This window comes from Nipponia nippon, unplaced genomic scaffold, assembly GCF_047370975.1.
Source record: "Nipponia nippon isolate SJK-2023a ecotype South Korea unplaced genomic scaffold, ASM4737097v1 scaffold_9, whole genome shotgun sequence".
Lineage (NCBI taxonomy): Eukaryota > Metazoa > Chordata > Aves > Pelecaniformes > Threskiornithidae > Nipponia > Nipponia nippon.
In genome coordinates, this window is record NW_028262413.1 from 3,319,116 (window position 1) to 3,341,313 (window position 22,198).

The 22,198-nt window shown below is 57.7% G+C and overlaps 1 protein-coding gene across 3 annotated transcripts in view; it reads left to right on the plus strand.

Moving 5' to 3' along the window:
• The window catches only part of PLXNA1 (plexin A1), a 120,760-nt gene that overhangs the window by 78,109 nt on the left and 20,453 nt on the right, over window positions 1-22,198 (plus strand). For all 3 annotated transcript variants that reach the window (XM_087744426.1, XM_087744427.1, XM_087744428.1), the window contains exons 11-22: window positions 5,000-5,096; window positions 5,471-5,661; window positions 9,212-9,363; window positions 9,721-9,841; window positions 10,158-10,294; window positions 10,839-11,006; window positions 11,896-11,989; window positions 12,920-13,159; window positions 13,340-13,483; window positions 14,229-14,463; window positions 15,802-15,944; window positions 18,966-19,222. In XM_087744426.1, coding sequence (XP_087600552.1) covers window positions 5,000-5,096; window positions 5,471-5,661; window positions 9,212-9,363; window positions 9,721-9,841; window positions 10,158-10,294; window positions 10,839-11,006; window positions 11,896-11,989; window positions 12,920-13,159; window positions 13,340-13,483; window positions 14,229-14,463; window positions 15,802-15,944; window positions 18,966-19,222 — 1,979 coding nt within the window. The remainder of the gene's footprint in view (window positions 1-4,999; window positions 5,097-5,470; window positions 5,662-9,211; window positions 9,364-9,720; window positions 9,842-10,157; window positions 10,295-10,838; window positions 11,007-11,895; window positions 11,990-12,919; window positions 13,160-13,339; window positions 13,484-14,228; window positions 14,464-15,801; window positions 15,945-18,965; window positions 19,223-22,198) is intronic.

Sequence of the window (22,198 nt, forward strand, 5' to 3'; positions counted from 1 at the left end):
CATTTTCTGGGTATTTTTTTTATTGCGGTGGAGCCTGGGTGTTGCTCTGACATATTCCCAGGGTCTCGGGTTCTCACTTACACCCTGCCAAACTTCGGGCAGGAGGAATCCAGGCAAAGAAGCTTGTGTGTGGTGGGGGAGGAAAGGAGGAGATTTATGTGAAAAGAGGAAAAGGAGATCCAGAATCAGAGGCCAAGCGTTACCGTCAAGTTGTGCTGTTGTGTGGATGACGGTATTTTACTAGGCCTAGGGTGTATTTATAGAGGAACATAAATCATACACACATGCCCTGTTCTGAGCGCTGCGCACCTCCAGTATATGTATCTCTAATTAACCAGCCATGGAGAGGGAAACAGGACCGGAGCCCGCAACTCCAGCACCGTTCGCCAACAAAGCCGTGCTCTCCGTCCTAGTGATGCCTACATTTATCTTTCCTGCAGCAGTGTTTAAAGTGAAAAGGGAGTATCAGGAGAGTTTGATAGGATCCAATTAAATTCCAGCAGATAAAATAATGATGAATTGCACTTGAGCCCTGGCGAGACGCGATGTACATTACTGCCGTCCCCGTAGTGCAGGGAAGGAGTTGAGGTCATCAACTACAGAAAAATAGGACACAGCTGCAGCCCAAGCGCTCCTCCAGAAATGCAGCCCAGGGGGATGGTGCATGTGAGAGGGAGGGGGGTTGCAAGGGAAATTTGGATGTGTGGGTTTGCTCGCAGCAGGCAGAGGAGCAGCCCCTCCGCTGCCTTCCCTGGGGAGCGGGGTCCCTCCCTTCCTTCACCCGCTGGGTTGTGCGGGTTGTGGCTGGAGTGGGATGGATGCCCTGCGGCAAGGGGTGGGATGGCCACGGGGCCACCCTGCCTCTGGGCTGGGAAGGGCTAGTGCCTTTGGCTAGTTGGCACGGTGTTTGCATGAGCATCCCGAAGCGCATCTCAGTGTGATCCACCCCCAGATTTGGGGTGCCCCCTCGCTGGCTGCGGCTCTGTCCCCTGGGAGCACGGCTTCCTCGGAGTGCTGAATCCCTCACCCCAAGGGGAGCTGGACGCCTCTCAGGTCCCATCGCTGCCAGTGGGCAGGTGAGCAGTGGGCTTGCTGGAACCAAATGTGAGACCTTCAGGGGAGGTGGCACCCACAGCCCTTGCAGCGTGCTGGGCCGGCGGGCATCTGCCACGGGGGGATGGGGCGGGTGTGAGAATGGGAGCCGCGAGAGGCACACGAGGTTCTCGGCTGTGGGAAAATGCTTGAGGTCAGTTTTGGGTGAAGAGCCTTGAGAAGGTCTTGGCGAGGAGTCTGCTTGCCTGAACTGCGTCCCTGCAGAAGGAGACCTTGCTGGGAATACCGTATCCAGGTCGGTGGGGCTGGTGTGTCCTCCGTCGGCACCTTGCAGGCTCTTCCAGAGAGGGACTGAAAGACTGGCTGGGTTAGGTAAGGAGCCAGGAAGCTCACACGTCTCTGTTGCTGATTCACTCGATGACATCTTTTTCTCCCATCCCCTTCTGCGGGCCTTGCTGTGCGAGCATGCTTCTCTCTTCTGGGTGCTGGTGGTTTGCTCTCAGGGCTGTGCCTGACATGTTTTGCTCCGAGATCAAACGTCCCTTTCCCATCCATAACTTGTCCTTGCAGCAGCTGCCGTGCCGCACCATCCTTCGGCACAGCTGGGGGGTCCCGGGGGCCTCTGTAGAGTGAAAGGTGGTCTCCTAGCAGGGCTGCCTGGGTAGGCGCATCCCCCGCTTGCACCCACCCTGGCCTCCTCTCCCCTTCCGCGACTTATCCCAGATCGCTGCCAGCCACAGCAATTGATTAACCGGGAAGTTAATAATGGTTAAGTGTTTATTGGATGTTTAGCACCGTGTTAGCCAGAAACAGGGAGGAGCCAGCGTGATGGGACCTGCTGGCTGCCCGTGGGCTCTTGTCTGGATCCCGTGGGATGTACAGACTTGTAAGCACCCCCCCCCCCGGCCTGATCCGCACCGGTTGTGGGGTTTTCAGGGCTGGAAAGCGGCTGCTGCTTTGCTCAGCTGCTGCGGCCGGGCTGCTGCTGCCTCCCTGGCTGTGGCTGTGCCGTGGGTGGAGAGGGCACCTTCCTGCCCACGTTACAGCAAGAGCAGCTGCAGGGAGGTCTTTTGAAAATGTCCTTCAAAATAAGAGGTGCTTTGGAAATTAGAGAGGGATCTGATGGATCTTGGCATCCCAGGAGGCTGAGCCCTGAGCCCCTGCAGCCACAGCTCCTGCCCGCATGCAGCTGAGCTGCTGCTCCAGCTCCTGCATCCTACTGGGACCAGTAATGGCATCCAAGCCGTCGGCTCGCTGCCCATCTCTGCAGGGCAGGTGGGACACAGATGCCGAGGACGCATTTTTCACTGTTATCCATGTTCCCTTGGTGATCCCACACCACAAATGCCAGCCAGCACCGAAACTCCTGCTCCTGCCTGCTGTTTCCCTCCGGGCAGCCCTGTGCTCCCGGCTGCCGAAGCAGCGACCCACCATCCGCTCCAGCTCCACGCCCTGGCAAATTCAGCATCTTCAGCGTGGTGGTTTGGAGGAGGAGCCCCGTCCTTTCTCGGAGGGACACGGTCTCTTGTGCATGTGCTGTCTCAGGGCTGGTGCATGAAGAGTTAATGCTCTCCCTCCCTCTCCCCCTATTCTTCTTCCTCCAACCCACCTCCCAGAAGAACTAATTTCCAAAAGCAGCCGGGGCAGAGAGATGCAAATAAGTGTTTTGGACAGCTGCAGGCTGGATGCCTTCCCGAGATGCCAGGGCCCTAAATGAGACATGTCAGAGTACAAATTGAAAATGCCAATTTCACTTACGCTGCCACGTGGCTCGTCACAGCTAAATTCTGCTCCGGTGCCGCCGCCGCCCTCCCTCCTGCTGCCAGGGGATGGTCTCTGCTTGCTGCTGTGGGTCTGGCCAGCTCCTCATCATGGTCCTGTCGGGGATGTCCTTGGGTGGGTGTAAGATAGGGGAAGGTGAACAGATCTGGACTTCCAGCCCGGTTCTGGCTCCGTCTTCCCAGGCCTGGTGATAGGGATGTTGCTGAGAGGTCCTGGTTGTAGATGGTGCATGGTGCAGATGTGGCTGAAGGTCCTCTGAGCAAACACTGCGAGAGGTGCCGTGTCCGAGAGGCTGCACGGTGGGGGGCGATGGGGCTCTTCCTCTAGAGGGGAGATGATGGTGGAGCTGTTGGGTGCTCAAGAAAGGGCTGAGTTTGCAGTTGGATGTCTCGTGCCTTACAGTTGCTGTGTACAGTTGATAAGCAGCAGCCTTCTTCCCAGTGGAGGGCTGCGTTTTGGGGTCCTCCAGCCTGCGTTTGGGTGGGGTGGCCCCTGGACATAGGACCACTAGCCAGAAGCTGTAGAGGTGTAACTGAGGACCAGGCTTGGCCTTTCATTTGCCGTAGCCATGTCTCACATCGGGCGTGTGCCCCATTTTGGAGCTGTGTCTGATGCTGGACTGTGGCTGGTGATGCTGCCCGGTTGGGAGGGATTCAGCACGGGAGGGACCAGCTTTGATGGTGAGGCGAGAAGGACCCAACACCTCTTGCTTCCTGCAGCCGCCTGGGCACGCTGGCTTCTCTCGTGGGCCATGTCCCTGCCTCCCGCGGAGGGGGTCGAGCAGAGCAGACCCACCGGAGGGGTCCCTGACGCTGGCAGGGACAAATGTGCTCTGTGGGGCAGCAGCTGGGGCAGTGCCGGAGGAGATTCTGAGGCCAACTCCTCCAGGTGTGGCACCAGGGCTGTGAGAGTTGATGCTTGGGCTGGCTGGAGGTGGTGGCAGGGCTGTGGCCAGCCCAGGGCCAGGTGAGCTGCTCAGGGCGTGTCCGCCGTTCCCTAACAAACTCCAGCAACCCATGAATCATTCATTTAATCTCTTCTGACACGCCTGTCATTTTCTCGGGCGAGGAGCGGGGAATCTCTTGCTGAAGGAGGTCATTAGCTGTCAGGGATGGTTCCGACTGCCTTCCTGCCTCTGTATCGATTAAACCTCTCCGCCTGCATGCAGGGACTGTGCGGGGAATATTGATGGGGCTGCCAGGGCTGGGGCTTGGGTTTTGAGGCAGGGGAGAGGGGTTTGGGTGGGGAGGAGGCACTGGCTGGGCTGGAGGGAGCAATGGACATGGGTACATCTGGACAGCAGCGGGTGCTGGGGCCTGAGTTTGGGGTCCTCTGGAGCTGAGGGGCAGGATCCCTTGGTGTCACCTCCCCGCATGGGAGCTTAGGGGATCGGGGTGATGATGCTGGTCCCGGAGCGGGGTACAGCCGATGGCCAAGCACAGTGTGGGGCTGGAATCAGGTGGCTGGGGGTGCAGCAGCGGCACGAGGAGGGGGGGAGGGATGCTCTCCCACGACCTTTCTGAGGGCTGGCATGGCACCGGGCTGGTGCCTGGCTCTATCCCACCCACATCCGCAAGGCCATGGCTTCGTGGCATTGTGTTATGGGTGATGGGGCCGGAGGGGACTGCGGGGGACCTCCTCCCACCAGGTGTCAGGGGTGGCTCTACCAAATCCGCTCCTGCCATGTGCCCAGCCTGTCCTCCTTGAGCTTCACTAGTGATGAGTGTGATCCCAGATGTGATCCCAAAGATCCGACTGAGCGTCCCTGGAGCGGGGAGGACATGTGGGAGGGCTCGGGTGCCTGGCGGGGAGAGGTACATGTGTGCCGCAGAGACACCATCTGTTTCCTCCTCTCCCAGCAGCAGCAGCTTCAGACCTTTGGGTTAATGGGTTTTGGGTCTATTTAGAAACCCTGTATTTTGCTTATTTATTTTTTTTCACCAGTCCAGCCTACTGGTTTGCATGTGCTGTGTCCAATGCTTTGACCAGTGGCTCTTAGACCTGTCTGTTCCTAGCCAGCAAGTCCAAACCAGGGCCCCATCCCTCTCTTCTGTGTTGATGGGAGACATTTGCGTAACGGGGTCGTACACCTCTCCGTGCCCCTCACTGGGGCATTTCGCCTCGCCGATTAACGGGCTCTGCCTCCTTCTGTCCCCTCCTGCAGTATTTCTACGAAGGGAACGACATCAGCGACCTGCCGGTCAACTTGTCTGTGGTCTGGAATGGGAACTTCGTCATCGACAACCCCCAGAACATCCAGGGTGAGTGAGGGATGGGACAGGGGTGGGAAAGCAGCCCAGTGCCTCCCACAGCCTCCAGCCCACCCCTCTCCCCTGGCTGCGACTGCAGTTTGCACCAGTGCCTTGGGGAAGGGAGCGATGCTGCTGCTGCATCAATCAGATGGGTTTCTAAGCAAGAGCCTTTTCTCCAAGAAGCTTTGGGAGGGAGCCCAAAGCTCTGCTTTGGCGTTGAGTCCAGGGTGCTGGTGCCTCCTGCCTGTGGGGGTTTGTCCCCCTGGGAGCTGGTGGCATGCATGCAGCGGGAGGGGGCGAAAGCGGGTGCCCTTCTCCCCAAAACCCTGTACTTGTAGGCTGGGGGGGCCATGCTGACCCCCGCGCTCCTCCTGCCATTGCAGCCCACCTGTACAAGTGCTCGGCCCTGCGGGAGAGCTGCGGTCTGTGCCTCAAGGCCGACCCGCGCTTCGAGTGCGGCTGGTGCGTGTTGGAGAGACGCTGCTCGCTGAGGCAGCACTGCCTGGCCCACGAGAGCAGCTGGATGCACGCCAGCAGCGGCAACAGCCGCTGCGCCGACCCCAAGATCACCAAGGTACGCGGGGACAGATGGGCAGTGATGTCCCATGCTGGGGGACTGGGATGGGAAATGGAAGATGGGGATGGGGATGGAGATGGGGATGGGGCTCTCCGGTGGCACCTCACGGCAGCCAAATCTACTCGGCGTTTAGGACTGAGCATCTCCAGTCACCACTTTTCATTTCCAAGTCTAAAATCCTCTCTCCACCACCCCTGTGCACTGGGCTTTCTGGCCCGCCTCCGAGATTGCCACCGCTCCTCCTGCGCACAGCCGGAGGATCCCAGGAAAGCCACAGCTCCGTGTGGCTCCTCCTCTTGTCACTATGCGTGCCGGTAGTTCGTCATCCCCCTTCCCTGACAGCTTTTATGACCTTCGTTTAATAAGATTGCGTATATTAATGTACACGTGCCTGTTGGGCCGGGCTCCAAGGGCACGAGGAGGGACTGGTGGGTATTTCTGCTGGATACCTTCTGTTTACTCGCGGCTGGCCAGGCCTCACCGGTGTTAATTACCAGAGTCTTAGCGCAGGATCTGATCTGTTTGGGTTTCAGTGTCTTATCTGATGGAAGCTGGAAATGAGAGTTGTGCCTTCCCCAGCGCCGCCTGCCTTTCGCAGGGGTCTGCAGGGTGGCAGCCGCGCAGGGAGAGGGGGGTGCCCCCTTCCCCGGGCACGTCCCTGCCTGCAAAGAGCCCTGCCTGCAAGAAGTACTGCCTGCAGAGAGATGCCTGGGGCTGGCAGAGTGCTGGTGGAAGGGATCCATTCCCTGGGGGAGCAGAGTCGAGCCCTAGAGCATGCTTCCCTATGAGGAGGTCCGCTGTTGTGTGTGGGGCTGCAGGGCTCTGTGTCCCCGATGGCTTCCCACTATGCTCAGGCTAAACTTCCCAAAGCTGGACCCCTGGGGATGGTGGGAGTGGAGACCGTGGTGGCCGGTTCATGCCCGGGGTGGCCTCGCTGGAGGCTGTGCCCTGTTCTCTTGTCCTCGCGTGGCCAGGGCTGTGGGCATCCACATGCACACTGCTCACAGCAGCTTCCCAGCAGCTGATGGTGTCCAGCCTCGGTAGCAGCTCTCCTGCCCCTGAATTGTTAGGAAATTTTGCAGTAATTGCAGGTGCAGCAGAAACGGATCTGTTAGCAGGTGGGCTTGACCTTGGTGCCGCTCTGCCCTGGGAGCTGGTCGTCGGTGTGGACATGCGTAGCTGTTGGTGTGATGCTCTCCGGCAGCCTGCCCGTGCCTGCTGCTTCCCACAACCCCTGTCCCGCACCCTGGGCAGTGGGCAGGCGTGGAAATGGTCCAGAGAGCAGCCTGGTGTGGAGAGGGCACCATGGGGTGGTGGGGGAAAAGAGGAATCTCCTACAGTGTTTTTGGGAGGACCTGGAGCCTCCTTCCAACCTAGCCAGCCAGGTGCAGGCGTCTTCATGGGTGGTGGGGCTCGGCTGGGAGATGACCATGGGTGAAGAATCACTCACCCATCGCTTAGTGGTAGGGACAAGCCCCCTCCAAACCTCCGCGGGGTCCTGCCCGGTGCTGGCTGTGACCCTCAGAGTGATATTCCTTCCCTTGGGAAAGGAGAACACGTCGGCCTCGGCACCTCCTGGCCCTGCTGTGGCCACTGGAGCCGGGAGCGAGCCCACTGCTTGCGCCCACCGGAGCTGTTTGCTTGTTGATGTGAAAGGACTCTGTGAAACCAATTAGCAGAAGAGCATCAGTGTTTGTTGGGGCCAGGGGTTTGGAGGTGGAGGGGGAAAAGGGGAGGCTTGGGGGCAGCCCCAGTTCTCCCGGCCAGCTCCTTCCTCCCGTGTACCTTGTTGAGCCCTGACCTTCCTGCACTGGGTGGCCAACGATGTGATTTCATTCCCAGGCTCGTTTCTCCCCAAATGCATGGCCCTTGTCAGCTTTGCCGTGGAGGAGGAGAAATCTAACGCGCCAGAGCAGCTTTTAACACTCATTTAGAAACGCCAAACAAACAGCCGCTTCTTGCCAGCCTCCCCGGCAGAGCTCGATTTAGGGGGAAGACCCAACCTGATGCTGGCTGCAGTTGCTGTAATGAGCCCCGATCCCGGACTTGGGCAGGGGCTGAGCTGGGTTTAGGCAAACAGCAGTTCTCCACAGCCCCGAAGGGTTTTGTTGCCATGAAAGTCATGAGTTGTGGCTGCCTCAGTGGGAGCCGGGGCCCCAGGCACCGGTCCCGGCTCTGCCGCTGCCCTGGAACATGTCCCGCAGGCTGCCTGCATGCAGGGGGGACTGGCTGCCACGTTCCAGCGTGCTGAAGGTGATCAGCCCGGTGCGAATCTGGAGGATGGTGGTTAACCCCAGAGAGGAGATGGCTGCAGTGGGGCCCTGCAGAAATGGTCCCCAGCTCTGCGTGGTCCATCAGGGCTGGGGATGTGGACAGCATCCACCGCTGCATGGTTCCCACCCTGTGCTTGTCCACCTTTCCTCGCTGCGGGGCTGGTATCCAGGACTAGCCCTGTGTGAGGAGGAGGAGGAGGCTCCAGCTGGCTCAGGCCCCAGGGTTGCAGCCGCCCAGATTTGCCAGGAATGCAAAGAGCTGGCACGTGCTTGGTCGCAGCGTGAGCACGGCTGTAGCGTGAGCCTGCCCAGGCACTGGGCTTAGCACTGGCAGAGATGCCTCCTGGTGCCAGGGCCAGCGCCGCCGGAGCTCGAGCCAAGGGGGGCATCACCTCCAACAAAACCGTCCCTTTCCCTGGCTCAGGACGCACCTTCCTCCTGGACCGACCCAGCCCCTGTTACTCTCTCCCTTGCCTGATGCCTGTGGCTGGCTTTTCCCCTGCTCCGTCTTGGTGTCACCGGTGACCCAGCCCCGTTGCCGGTCCCAGCCCGGGTGTGCAGCCCTGCCATTCATCCCGGTTAGCGCCGCAGATGGGCGCTGGGCCCTGGGGCTGGCGAGTGCTGGTGTAGAACTGCCTGGCTGGAGGCATCCCTCATCCCGCTGCCGTCTGTCAGGCCACACCTGTCTGCTTTATTGGGCATCATCCTGGTAAATGAGGCGCAGCGCCGCGGTGAGGTGCCCTCCCTTCCCAGCCGGCCTCAGCACAGGGTTTGCTGGCAGAGAGAAACCCTTCTCCCCCCCGCCTGCCATACACGGGGACCTGGTGGAGATGCTTTCTCCTTTGGGGACTTCTTGGATGTGGGGACCTCATCCCTGGGTACGTGGGACCTGGCCAAAAGCCAAGCAGATCCACGTGCTTCCTCGATGGCTCAGCTGGAGCCATGGCTGACGCTGCCCTGTCTCCTTCCTGTCCGTGTCCTTGTCACCTGTGAGGCAGCTCCGTCTGCAGCAGGGCGTCCAAATCCCAACCCTCTGCTCGGACACATCTGGCATCTTCTGTCTTGTTCCTGGGAGGATTTATGGACGTGGCTGTCATTCAGGAGGTCTTTCCCACTCTGTGTGCTCCTTGCAGACGCGCTGGCATTTATCATAACCCATCTGTCCTCGCTGCTCATGGGGGAGGAGCACGGGATGCTGCCTGGGATGCAGCCTGCCCGAGCGAGGTGTCCCTGTGGCTCCGCTCCCTCAGCTGACAGGCCATGCTCTCTCCTAGCTGTCACCCGAGACCGGCCCCAGGCAAGGAGGGACCCGTCTGACCATCACCGGAGAGAACCTGGGCCTGAAGTTTGACGACGTTCGCGGGGGCGTTCGAGTTGGCAAAGTGATGTGCATCCCCATCGAGAGCGAGTACATCAGCGCTGAGCAGTAAGTGCCTGGCGAGGGGTGGGTGTGCTCCAGGTCACCTTGGTACGTGGGGGTCGGGGTGCTGCTGCTCAAACGCTGCCCACAGCTGCAAGAAGACACGGGGCTGACTGGGCTGGACTGGGAGAGAAGTACCTGCTGGTTGTGGTCACTCTGGGAGGAGCCCAAAGGCTTTGGGAAGCTCCCCCCAGGGCTGGCAGTGCCAACAGCCACCGCCTTAGTTTCTCACGGACCCTGCTGGCACCTGGGACCTTCTCTTGGTGCCAGATCTGCCCCTTTCTGAAGCCGGTCCATCCCCCCCATGGCTCAGGGAGCATCTTGGTGCCGGGGCACTGAGGGCTCCTTCTCCCCATCCCTTAGGATCGTGTGTGAAATCGGAGATGCCAGCCTGAGCAAGGTCCACGAGGCGCGGGTAGAAGTGTGCATCCGTGACTGCTCGCCCAGCTACCGGGCCACGTCCCCCAAGAGCTTCACCTTTGTGGTAAGCCCTGTGCCGGGGGACAGGGCTGGTCCCGGCTGATTTGGGGTGGTTTTCCAGGCGAGTTGGAAAACTGGCCATCGTTTCCCTGGGGGGCAGGTGGGGATGCTCTGGGCAGGCGTTGGGTCACGCTGGTTGAATTTCTCCAAGGCTGCCACTGCTCTGCCTCTCTGCGGTCACGCTGGCACTGCCAGCTCTCATGCCGCTGTCCCATGGGTTCCTCTCCTCTGCATCCCTGTCACCTGCTTGGGGCTACCTGGGGGTGCGGGTTTTGGCCCCTGGACCATCTGATGCCAAGGATGCTCTTTTCCTTTGACAGACACCCACTTTCTCCCGCGTGGTCCCAGCCCGGGGCCCTCTCTCTGGTGGCACCTGGATTGCCATCGAAGGCAGCCACCTCAATGCTGGCAGCAACGTCTCCGTGACCATCGGGGGACGGCCGTGTGCTTTTTCATGGTGAGGGGCACGGAGGGTGGCGGAGGATGGGTGACAGGCACCTCCAGAGGCAGCAGGACCCCCGGACAGAGCAGCGGCTGGGAGGGACCCCAGGAGCCAAACCCCGTGGGCAGCCGGAGGCGTCTCCCCCCGAAACCTCTGTGTGTCAGAGGCTGCAGGAAGAGCCCAAAGAACGGGGATTTTTCTCTAAAAGCACAAAGCCCTGAGGCATGAAGTGGATAATTTTTAGATTAGGGATGATAATGGAGCGGCTCTTTAAATATTTTCCTGCGGTAATTACTGGTTATCAGCCCTAATCGCTGCTGTTTGCAGCAGCCGCGCGATGGGAACGCTCAGGAGCTGCTCAGTCTTTCCTGGCTGCCTTTTGTTTCATTTCTTGGTTTTTTTTTTTTTTCTTTTTTTCCTCCTTTCTCTCTCCCCACCCCCGGCAGTTTCAGCAGGGGAGAGGGGCTGGGGCAGGGGGCTCACGAGCAGCGTCGGCCGCCCCTGGCCGTCCTCGCCTCCTCCTGCCTGGGCTCTGACAGGTTGTGCGTTTCTGCCCCAGGAGAAGCGCCCGCGAGATCCGGTGCAGGACCCCCCCCGGGCACACCCCCGGCGGCTCCCCCATCCTCATCAACATCAACCGGGCAGAGCTGAGCAACCCAGAGGTGAAGTACAACTACACAGAGGACCCCACCATCCAAAAGATCGATCCTGAGTGGAGCATCAACAGGTGAGTTGAGGGGTGCCCGCAGGGTGCTTGTGGGATGTGGGAGGAGCTGTTTTCCGCATGGATCCCCTCTCCTGATGGGTACATCCCAGTGCTGCTGCGATAGCCGCTGCGCCGTGCTCCAGAGACGTGGCGAGAGGAGTGTGAGCAATAGCTTGGCACTGGGGTCCTGCTAACTCCTGGCCTGCAGTGCTCAGCCTGGCAGGGGGCAAGAGCAGAGAGCGCTTTGGATCTGCTTAATTTCAGCTTGACATTTGGCGGCAGTGAATAAAATTAAAATATTTCCCATCGGGGGATTTTTTGAAATGTTTACATATTTTTCTAAAAGGCTTGAATTGCCTGGAGAGGAGGCGAAGGAATCCATTAAGCGCTAGCGCCAAGGGAAACCTTCCCCAGGGTGTTGATGAGGAGCAAGCTCCCCAGGGGCATGGCCGAGCTCTCCGGGACTGCGGGGCTTTTAACACCAAGCCGTGGAGAAAACCCGGCAGGGCTCAGCCTGCCCTGCCACTCGCTGCCTGCATGGTGGAGAAGGCGGTGGCAGGATGGACCTCCTCCTCCTCAGGATGCTTTCCCATTGTGGACACTTGGTCTCCTTTAGCCTGGGAGCTGCCTTCAGACCCCAAACCTGGACACAGGGTGGGATGTTACTGTTAATTAGCAGGGTTTATATCTCTAGTTGGCCCTTGGGTCAGCTGAGATGATGCGGTGGTGGTGAATGCCAGATCCTGCTGGCTGTGGTGACATCTGGGTGGGATAAAAGGTCCCCGGGGCATTGGGTGCACCCAGGCTGGGGCAGATGGGCATCTGACTGCTGAGGATGGGTGCTTCCCTCCGAGAAGTGGGGACCCAGTGCCAAGCTGCCTCTCCTGACCCGTTGTCTCCATGTGTCTAGTGGTGGGACACTGCTGACCGTGACTGGCACCAACCTGGCCACCATCAAAGAGCCCAGGATCCGGGCCAAGTACTGCAACTCTGAAAGGGAGAACGTAAGTGGTGCTGGCTGGGGAGGGGAGCAGAGCACAAGGAGGAGGGATGCCGTCCCTCTGCAGCGCAGAGCGGAACGTGCATCCCTTGCCCATCAGGTGTGATGGTGTGGAAGGGCTGAGGTCTAGGGCTGCTGCCCAAAGAGAGGCACCAATCTCACTGCAGGGCCTCCGGCCAGGTGCTGCCATGAGAGGGTTGAGATCTGAGCATGCAAAACTGATGGGAGGTTTGTGGGCTGTCTGCAGGGTAGGACAGAAAGAGCCCGTCCCCAGCGAGCTCCCACCTGCCACCCGTCGCACATCCGTTGCAGACAGCAGTCTCTCTCTCTGCCCTGGGGTGGAATCACAGAACGCTTTGGGATGGCAGGGACCTTTCAAGCCCATCCAGTCCACCCCCCCGCAGTTGGCAGGGACATCTTCAACCAGATCAGGTTGCTCAGAGCCCCATCCAGCCTGGCCTTGAATGTTTCCAGGATGGGGCATCTACCGCCTCTCTGGGCAACCCCTTCCAGTGTTTCACCACCCTCATCGTGAAAAATTTCTTCCTTATACCTAATCTGAATCTACCCTCTTTTAGTTTAAAACCATCACCCCTTGTCCTGTCTCAGCAGGCCCTGCTAAAAAGTCTGTCCCCATCTTTCTTGTAGGCCCCCTTCAAGTATTGAAAGACCGCAATAAGGTCTCCCCGCAGCCTTGTCTTCTCCAGGCTGAACAACCCCACCTCTCTCAGCCTTTCCTCACAGCAGAGGTGTTCCAGCTCTCTGATCATTTTTGTGGCCCTGAATGTGGTGCCTCTTGATGTAATAGCACAGGACAGGAGATCCTGAGTCTAAACCCTGTGTCCAGAGCTGCTGCTTGCAGAGATCCTTGTGGGGTCGGATCCTGACCTCCCTGTCGGGAGCCAGGTCTGACCTCGGTCCATGCCTCCTGCAGAACTGCACTGTCTACAACGACACCACCATGGTGTGCTACGCACCCTCCATTGACAACCCCGTGCGGAGCCCTCCGGAGATTGGTGACCGCCCAGATGAGATCGGCTTTGTCATGGATAACGTCCAGGCGCTGCTGATCATCAACACCACCAACTTCGTCTACTACCCAGACCCTGTCTTCGAGCCGCTCAGCCCCACAGGAATGCTGGAGCTGAAGCCCAGCTCTCCCCTCATCCTCAAGGTAAGGCAGCGTGCACCCAGGGGCAGAGGGCTAGGTATGCATCCCTCTGTGGAGGTGGCTTTTTGTCTGTCGTGGGGCAAAGTCCTGCACTGCGAGAGCACGAATTTGCTTTATGTTGTTTTTTTTAAAGCGTTCCCCATTGCATGAGAACTGACAGTCTCCTTCCTTGTTCCCTCAAAGGGCAGGAACCTGCTCCCTCCGGCTGCTGGTAACTCCCGCCTGAACTACACGGTGCTGATCGGAGACACTCCCTGCACCCTGACCGTCTCCGAGACCCAGCTCCTCTGCGAGTCCCCCAACCTCACCGGCCAGCACAAAGTCACGGTAAGTGCTGGCACCGGTGCCTTTGCTTCTCGTGTCCCGTGTGTCGCAGAGGTTCGGTCTTTATCCTGGCACCGGCCCTGCTACGTGCTCGTCCTCAGATGAGGACCGGATAGTGGGTGCACGTGCAGGAGCATCCTCAGGAGGCGTCTCCCTGCTCCCTGGGCATTGCTCTCTCTAATTACATGTTTGGTAGGACCAAATACTTTGTCCCTTCCCCAGCGTGCTCAGCCAGGCGTTCCTGCGCCCTGGCTGGCCCTGCCAACAACCTCCCTTCCCCGCTGGGTGCCAAGGCACAGCCGGTGCCAAGGCGAGGGGGGTTCCCACCCCTTCCCCACGGTGCCGGCTCGCACCGTAAGGAAGGCTCCTTTGTTTGTGCGGTTGTAGCACAGCAGTGCTCATGCTCCGGGACCCCGCCAGGTTGAAAGGGACCCGGTGCAGTCCCCCCTCAGGCTCCCCACCCATGGGGAAACTCACTTCACATCCCATCTGTTACTGCAATGTTGTCTGAATGAGACATCAAACCCTCTGCCTGCTCCGCACACGCTGGCAGCGTGTGTCCTGCATCCCGTTAAAGCATGCCGCGCTGCTCCAGACTAGCTCCTGCCATCCCTGTGTTTTTCCACATCCTTCTTACCCTGGCCTGGGAGTGATTCCCCAGTTCCCAGCACAGCGGGCATGGTAGGGAGGGCTGCCCTGGGCACGTGCCTCCTGACTCCAGGTCCTTTTTTTCCCCGCCGTGGCACAGATTAAGGCTGGAGGGTTCGAGTTCTCCCCGGGGACGCTGCAGATCTACTCGGACAGCCTGCTTACCCTGCCCGCCATCATCGGGATCGGTGGTGGGGGTGGTCTGCTCCTCCTCATCATCATCATTGTCCTCATCGCCTACAAGCGCAAGTCCCGGGATGCCGACCGGACCCTGAAACGCCTCCAGCTGCAGATGGACAACCTGGAGTCCCGGGTGGCCTTGGAGTGCAAAGAGGGTGAGGGATCCTTGTGCCGCTAACGTGGGGCTCTTGGAGGGTCTCGTGCCCTCCTGAGGCTCGGCGTGCTCCTACTGTTTTCCCGCTGCCTTCCGGAGCGGGAATGGGAACAGGCAAAGCTGCTTTGTCAGAGGAAGAGAACTCATTTTGGGTGGGATTTGGGGATTTTTCAAGTTAAGGAATTCCCCTCCATTTCTCCAAATGGGAGAAAAGAGAGCAAGGAGGGTAGCGAGGGCTACCTGTGAGCGGGCAGTCGGTCTCTTGTTATGTGACAGACGGATGCTGTGAAATTGGACAGAATTCCTTGTATGATCCTGCTGATAAAACCTAATTGCCCATTATCCCCCTGAGCTGGCTCCAGAGGCCCCGACCCTGCCAGCCACAGCCACAAGCAGCCCAGTTGCTGCAGATGGAGCAGGTACCGAAACCAAGATAATAAAAAGGGGAAAGAAAGAAGAACCCTTTGGTCCCCCAAATCCCCATCCCTACACACGCCTGCGGATGGCACTGGTGACAGGGAGAGGGGAGGGAGCTGGTGGAGGGGATGGTGTCTTGTCTTCCACAGCTGGCAGATAAAAGGATCTGCTTTTAATTAAAAGGCACAATCTCTTCCCTGCCTTTTCTCTTTTCTAGTCCCACTAGTTACAGATAAGATAGCACGCCTTTCAAGCTGACGGTTTGTTTTTTCTCGTCAGGCTGATGTGCCTGCAGTCCTCTGCCTGGCTTTCGGCTCCCTTTAAAGTGCCGTTAATTTGATTTTTTGAGGGTCTTCTCCCCCCGCCCCAACCCCTTTCTCTGGTGCATATCCAGGACTCCTCTCCCGTCAGCTTTTCCCTGTAGGTGCAATTAAAGGTTCAGGACCCCCCCTCATTGCGTTCCCCTGGGAGTCACAGCTGCCTCTGCTCCGATCGGGAGGTGCCGGGGTGGGTGTGTTCAAGCTCTTCTCTCCAGTAGTATTTAGGTCAAAAAGAAATGAGGACATTTTTGTGGTTTAGGCTAATGTTTTCCCCCAGAATCTCTGGCTTTGTTCAAGCCTTGCTGTTCCCCGCTGCCCCCAACATCCCTGGGAGGCTGTGAGTGCTGAGCAGGGGGGATTTGAGCCTTCTGGGGCACAGCGGTCCTGTTCCCAAATCTGCCACTTGATATGTTCTGGGGTAGTCATCCCCACCCTCCGCAGCTCAGTTTCCCCATCTGTGAGATGGGGACAGCGATCGCAGCCTGCCAGCGGGAGGGATGCGGAGCTGATGCACGGCTGGGGTGCCGGGGGGTGCGGCGGAGGCTGGGTGCCAGTGCTGGGACTCCGGGATGTGGTGCTTAATTCCTCTTTTCCCACCCCAGCCTTCGCTGAGCTGCAGACTGACATTAACGAGCTGACCAATGACCTGGATGGGGCTGGCATCCCCTTTCTGGATTACCGCACCTACGCCATGCGGGTTCTCTTCCCAGGGATAGAAGACCACCCCGTGCTGAAGGAGATGGAGGTGCGGTACCGTCTGTCTGTCTGTCTGTCTCTGTAGTGTTTCACATTGGGGATGTGGCCCTGCATGAGTCCTCATGCCGCACGCATAGAGCTGGAGAGATGCTTTGGTCGGATGCTGGCCCGGGCTGGCGCGGCAAAGAGCATCTTGCTGCGTGGCAGCCGACGTGAATGCGGACTGGCTGCCGAACGGTTACTGCACTCTCTGACATTAGTATCAATATTTATATTAATATCATTGCTGCTGTCATTTTCTACAGCACTTGCTTTATTCAATTGGGTTTGTTTGATGCCTGACCGGCCGCTCATTTCTAGCAGGCTTGTCCGACATCGCCTGCTTGCTTGGCTCCGTTTCCCCACGCAGAACCCATCCTTGGCATCCTTCCCCTGCTCCCCAGACCAGCTGCTTCTCCTCTCCCGGCCTCCCCACCTCTGTTTAATTTAGTGCGTGCAATTGCACAGCAATTGGCTTCTCGTTTGCTGGGCTGCCGAGGCCGCTCTTGATTAGAGAAAGGAGGGGGGTGACCTTAGCTTCCCCTCGCTGCTGACCTGGCACGGTAATTAATGTCGACGTGGGCTTCACAATGTATTTAGGAGAAGTAATCGGCCCTGGTGCAAGATGCACGGTCACTAATTACAACACAACAAGCTCTTACCAACTGCAAGCACACGTGCTGGTGGTGTACGCCAGCATGGCTACAGCGCGGGGCCCTGGCCCGCTGCCTGCTCTCTTTCCCTGGTCCCTAATCCCAGCTCCGGAGGGCGGCGGGAACCCCGGTTTCCATGGATTTCCCCTTGCAGCTCGGGTTTCCGGATGCTCCCAGCCGCCTGCAGCCCTCCCTGGGGCACAGCCCTTCCTGGCTGTGCAAACGCCTGGCTCTCCTCTCACCTCTGCTCTTGCTCTTAAGGGTTTTCCCTAAAGAGAGAGGGGTGGAAAGGGTATCAAAAACGATAGCAGAGGAGGAATTTTGCATTGGCCGCAGCAGGCTGGGTGGGAGTTTGTCTGCTTCCAGCTCCTAATTCAAAACATCCCACTCGAGAGAGCACACCAGCTCAGCCTGGCCTGGGAAACAAGGGGTTAAAGTTGCAAAGGAGCAAAAAAAAAAAAAAAAATCCCCAAAAGAGATTAAATAAAGCAACTACAGTTGTGTAAGCTTCATATAATTTAATCAGGTTTGCTTTTATTTGTCTCTTTACTCAGAGTGTAACATTAGCTATTGCAAGTGACGGGAAGGAAACGGCACTTGCTCACGCACAGGCTAATCCGCAGCAAGCATTGCGCTGTCGGTACCAGCTCCCTTTCTCTTTACGTTTAGAGGGGGGAGGTTTGTTGCTTTGTGTGAATTTAAGCCTGATTAAATTTTTAATTCAGTATTGTTCATTTATTTCTGCTAATGATCAGCAAATTAAACACAGGGGCCCAGGGAGGCGCCAGGCATGTGGGGGGCTTAGGTATTGCCGTGCTGCTTGTGGTGGCGGTTTCATGCCCTCCCGTGCTCTCTGCCAAGGCTCCAATGGGATCCTCGCTGTTGGGCAGGACCCGTTTCCCATCTTATCGAGGGATAAGCTCTGCTGAAGGGAGAAAACCTCTCTGAAGGGAGAAAGCCTTTCATCCCTTGGTCTCCTTTGCCTGGTCTTGGCAGGGGTGGGGATGCAGCACATCCCCCTCTGCCCCGGTTTTACTGGTGGGTCTGGCAGGTCTCCAGCCAGCTCTTGGGTCTTCCCATGCTGAGGAATCAACTGGCATCTCTGCATGCCCGGAGTTACCAGCATCATTGCGTCCCCACGTAGGCTGGAGGGAGGGACAGGGACGGACAGGGTTTGTCACTCCCCCATCGCCCTTCGGGGCTGCTCTGGGGCAGGCGTCCCCCCTCGCCGGGATGATGAGGGTGCCAATGGCACCTGGGGGCTTGTATTGCAGAATTAACAAGGACCGGGTGGGAAACAGGGTTTTTCTCCAGTGGGAGAGAGTATTTTGGAGGGGAGGTTACAACCATGAGGAATTTTTTCTGAACTGAAGAGCGCCGATCCAAAGTTTTGATTGAAGTGAAATGATTTGATGTGTCAAAACCCTGTTCTTCATTTTGAGTTGGTGTTTTGAAATGAAAAGTGTTGTTTTGTCTCCAAATATCGACATGAAATGAAATTTTTCACTTATTCTCCAAATCAGGAAGACAGAGCGGGGGGGGGAATTAAAATTGACGTTTTACCACAGCAAGGCTTTTATTCAGAGGAAACCATCTTTTCTAATGGGAAAACGTTGTGTTATAAAAATGTTCATTTCCGATAAGAAACCTGGTCAGGGCTGACCAGAGCTGGGCTGACGATGGCAGCATGGGGATGAAAGAATCCCAGCCCCAATCCCTGCTGGATCCTCCGTGGCCAAGTAAGGCCAGAAGTACATCTTCAAACGTCTCAAGAGGAAAGGGAATATTTCAGGCTGTGTCTGGAGTGGGGCAGAGCCAGGTTTCTGCTATTTGCTTCGCTGTCTGAAATCCAGCCCCCCAAAACCAGGCGGGTTTGCCGCTGGCGGAGCTTAGGATTGTGGCTTTATTTGCTTTCTGTGCAATACCCAAAGTGCACGTTGCAGTGACTTGGGTGGGAATTGAGCTGCTTGTTAGCTGAAATTGAAAATTGTAATTGGTGTGTGTGTTTGGGAGAGAGTTTGTTTATGGGAGGGAAGCGCGTGTATGTGTCTGCACACGCGTGGGAGAGAGTCTTTGTATGGAAGCGTGTGAGTGTATATATAAACATTTATATATATATACACACTGATGCCCTGAGACTGTGTTAACCTGATGCTGAGATGTTACAAACTAGATAATACTTCTGGAGGGAGCTGAGGCTGATCGCCAAAGAGGAAGCTTAGCAGTATGGAGAGAGCAAATCCAGCTGCTTTTTGACCCTTTTTCATCCTTTCCTCTTGGGGGATGAGGGTGAATCCAGGTTCTTATGCAGCCCAGCCACCTTCTCCTCATCGCCCTCCCCCTCGTGCCCATCTCCCAGCTTTGCTCTATCCTTGCAGGTACAGGCGAATGTGGAGAAGTCCTTGACCCTCTTTGGGCAGCTCCTGAACAAGAAGCACTTCTTGCTGACCTTCATCCGCACTCTGGAGGCTCAGCGGAGCTTCTCCATGCGGGACCGTGGCAACGTGGCCTCCCTCATCATGACGGCGCTGCAGGGCGAGATGGAGTACGCCACGGGCGTGCTGAAGCAGCTCCTCTCTGACCTCATCGAGAAGAACCTGGAGAGTAAGAACCACCCCAAGCTGCTCTTGCGGAGGTGAGTGACCATCCGAGAGGCTGGAGCTGTGGGACAGTGCCCAGGTTCTTCTGACCATGTGGACATGAGCTGGTGTCCTTTAGGGATGCCGTCAGTGATGGCTTTGGTGTTGGCTGTGGCAATGTCGGCACTGGGTCTGTGGTCAAGCATTTCCTTGCCTGTCTGCATGCAAGTATGAGAGGGATGTGGGACCACCTGGACCCAGCCAGCTCAGGAGTTGCCCATGGGATGTTCTCGCTCTGGTTTGGCCGGTGCAGGTTCGTGTTGTCTGGGGAGGAGGGAGCAAGAGGCTCGGTGGCTGTCGGCTGTGTAGGCTGGTGCAGGGAGGATGCGCACTGGTGTCAGGCGCTGTTGCGTGTTGCTGCAGCGATGCTCCCACCTGCCTTCCCTTCTCCAGGTGACCAGGCGGTCCCCCAAGCCTCCCAGCACTTGGGGTGGCTCTCGCCTTGCCTGGTGGCTGCCTTGCTGCCGACCTTCTGTGTGGGTGCCTCTACAGGTTCACAGCAGGCCAGAGTCCTCCTTTGCCCACTGCCTCCTCGGGGCTTGCCCACCTTGCTGGGCACGTGGCGGGTTTCCTGGGAAAGCCAAGTGGATCTTCTCAAACTGGGAGTCTCGCTGGGGCCGAGGGGAGCGCGAGCAGGAGGCAGCCTGCCAAGCCCTGCTGTGAGTCTGCCTGGCCCATCAATATTTAACGATAGCTCTGAGCTCTCCTTCATCACGGGCTGATGAATATTGAAAGATACACCAAGTGCTGAACAAAAACAATTAATAAAGTCCACCAGCCCAGCTCGAGGCCCTCCGTGCTGTCTTCTCCCTTCGCACACCGTGCTGTGCCTCCCCATCTCCGCCTCTACCAGCCCGATGCCACCAGCCTCCAGCGGAGATGCAGGGATGGCTGAGGGCCACAGGGCTGGCATGTCACCAGAAAGGCTCGAGAAAACCAGAACATCTTTCAAACATCATCCGATGTTCACAGCATGGCCAGACCGGACAAAGCCTGTTGGGTTTTGGTGCCTGGCCCTGGGGAGAGGCCTGGAGTGGACGCAGATGTGAGCTGATCCCAGCTACATCCCTGCTACCTTCCCCTTGCCCGTCTCTTTAGGCACATTGCTTTCTTACTCTCTCTGCTTCATTTATCACGTTGCAAGGGAGCCCTTAATTTCTCAAAGCACCTCATTAGCAACGTGCCGGAGGGGGGGTGCAGCGCAGACCCGTGGCTCGCCAGGAGAGGGGTGGGTCTTGGAGGTACCGTCCCCTGTCCCCCATCTCTGTTTCCCGAGTGCATCCTTAGGCTCTTTCCCTTCTTACTGTCCCTCCATGACGCCAGGCTTCACTGAAATATTTAAACTGCATTTCCAGCTCCTGGGTCTCTCAGAGCATCACAAAGCCACTGCCATTGGAGCAAAGCTCCGGAATGAAGTAAATCAATAAAATATAAATAAAAGGCAGTGCAGGGAGGCCAGCAGCTGCAGTGGCTGAGCTGTGGGAACGGCACGAGGGCACAGCCCAGCCCGCGCTGGCGCGGCAAGAGCCAGCAGCCTGAGGACTATCGGTCCCCAGCCGCGGAGCTTGGGGGTCCATCACAGGTGGAGCTGCGGGAGGCTTAGGACAGGGACGAGGTCCCCTGGCCGGTACCTTGCTTGTGCCTCTGAGAGTCATATTTAAAGAGACTTTGTTCTTCCTGCAGCTGTGGCATAGAGCGAGCGATGTTGAGGGCTGTGCTTCCTCCGTCCTTTTGATTAGCCGTGCTGCTGGGCGCGAGAGTGTGCTTACCGCCCAGGGCAACTGGATTAATGTTGATCTAACTGGCGAGGGCTGTTATTTATTTATTTTGTTATTGGATAATCCCCCTTTTGCTGTGGCATCTGGCTCCGTCGCGGATATAGACAAACATATGCCAGAGCCCGGGTGGTGGCACTTCAGCTGAGTGTTACAGGCTTGTCAGTGAAGGACTGGTCTGGGGCCGGGGAGGGTGTCTGCTGAATAGCTTCAGTCCACCCCGTCCCTTGGCTTTCTACCCACGTCCCTCTCCTTCTCTCTTTTTTCCTTCCCCTTGATGGATTCATCTTTCCTGGCAGGGTGCAGGAAGGCTTCCCTCCTCTGGAGACTCAGGTATTACTGTCCCCTAATGGTTTAAGGAGAGCTGTGCTATTCCAGGGAGGGCAAAAAGGGCTAAGCCCCATTAGCACAAGAGAAAGCCTTGGACTGGGACCATACGACCCTGAATCAGCTTAAATAAACTATGGGAAAGTGGATTTCCTACCCCAGCCATCTGGCCATTGGGAACTGGTGCTGTCCCATCTGCTGGGCATGGCATTGCCGTTGGGCACTGCATGGCATTGGGCAGTGGGACGCTTTGCGGTGGCTCTGAGGTTTGGGTTCCTTCTGGGTTTTGTCTCTTGAGTCAGCCCATTTGTGTCCGTTCCCCTGGTGCAACAGGAAAGCAGCCACGTCCTTGAGGTTATCGGTATTGCTTGTGCTTCCAGGAGCACCTGTGTTTGCAAGTGGCTGATCCGATGATTTATGGGTGGATAAGCTGAAGCAGCCTAACCAGAGAGGGCCGAGGGGCTGGCTGGCATTTTTACTTTAAAGGAAGTGAAAGCCACTTTAAAAATAATGGACGTGTTAAAGGGAATTTTAATCTTATGGCAGCAAGACCAGGCTGCGGTGCAGAGACAGGCGCATTCAGCTGCCGTTGTAGGGCTGCGCGGTTCACCTGGATCCTGCGTCACCCTCAGCTCCCTCCATGCCAGGCTGTCCCTCTCCTCTGCTGGTGCGGCACGTCCTGGCTGCAGGACCAGCACCCCAAGGTCCCCACGTCCTATTCAGACCCACCACGTCTCACCCCCATCCTGCAGGATCCTGCTCTCCCTCTTGCGCACGTGCTGCACGGTGGTGGTCCCAAACAGGCACAGGCGACTCCCTCAGACCTTCCCGGCCATGCCGCTTTGGAGCATGTTGCTATCTGGATTTGAA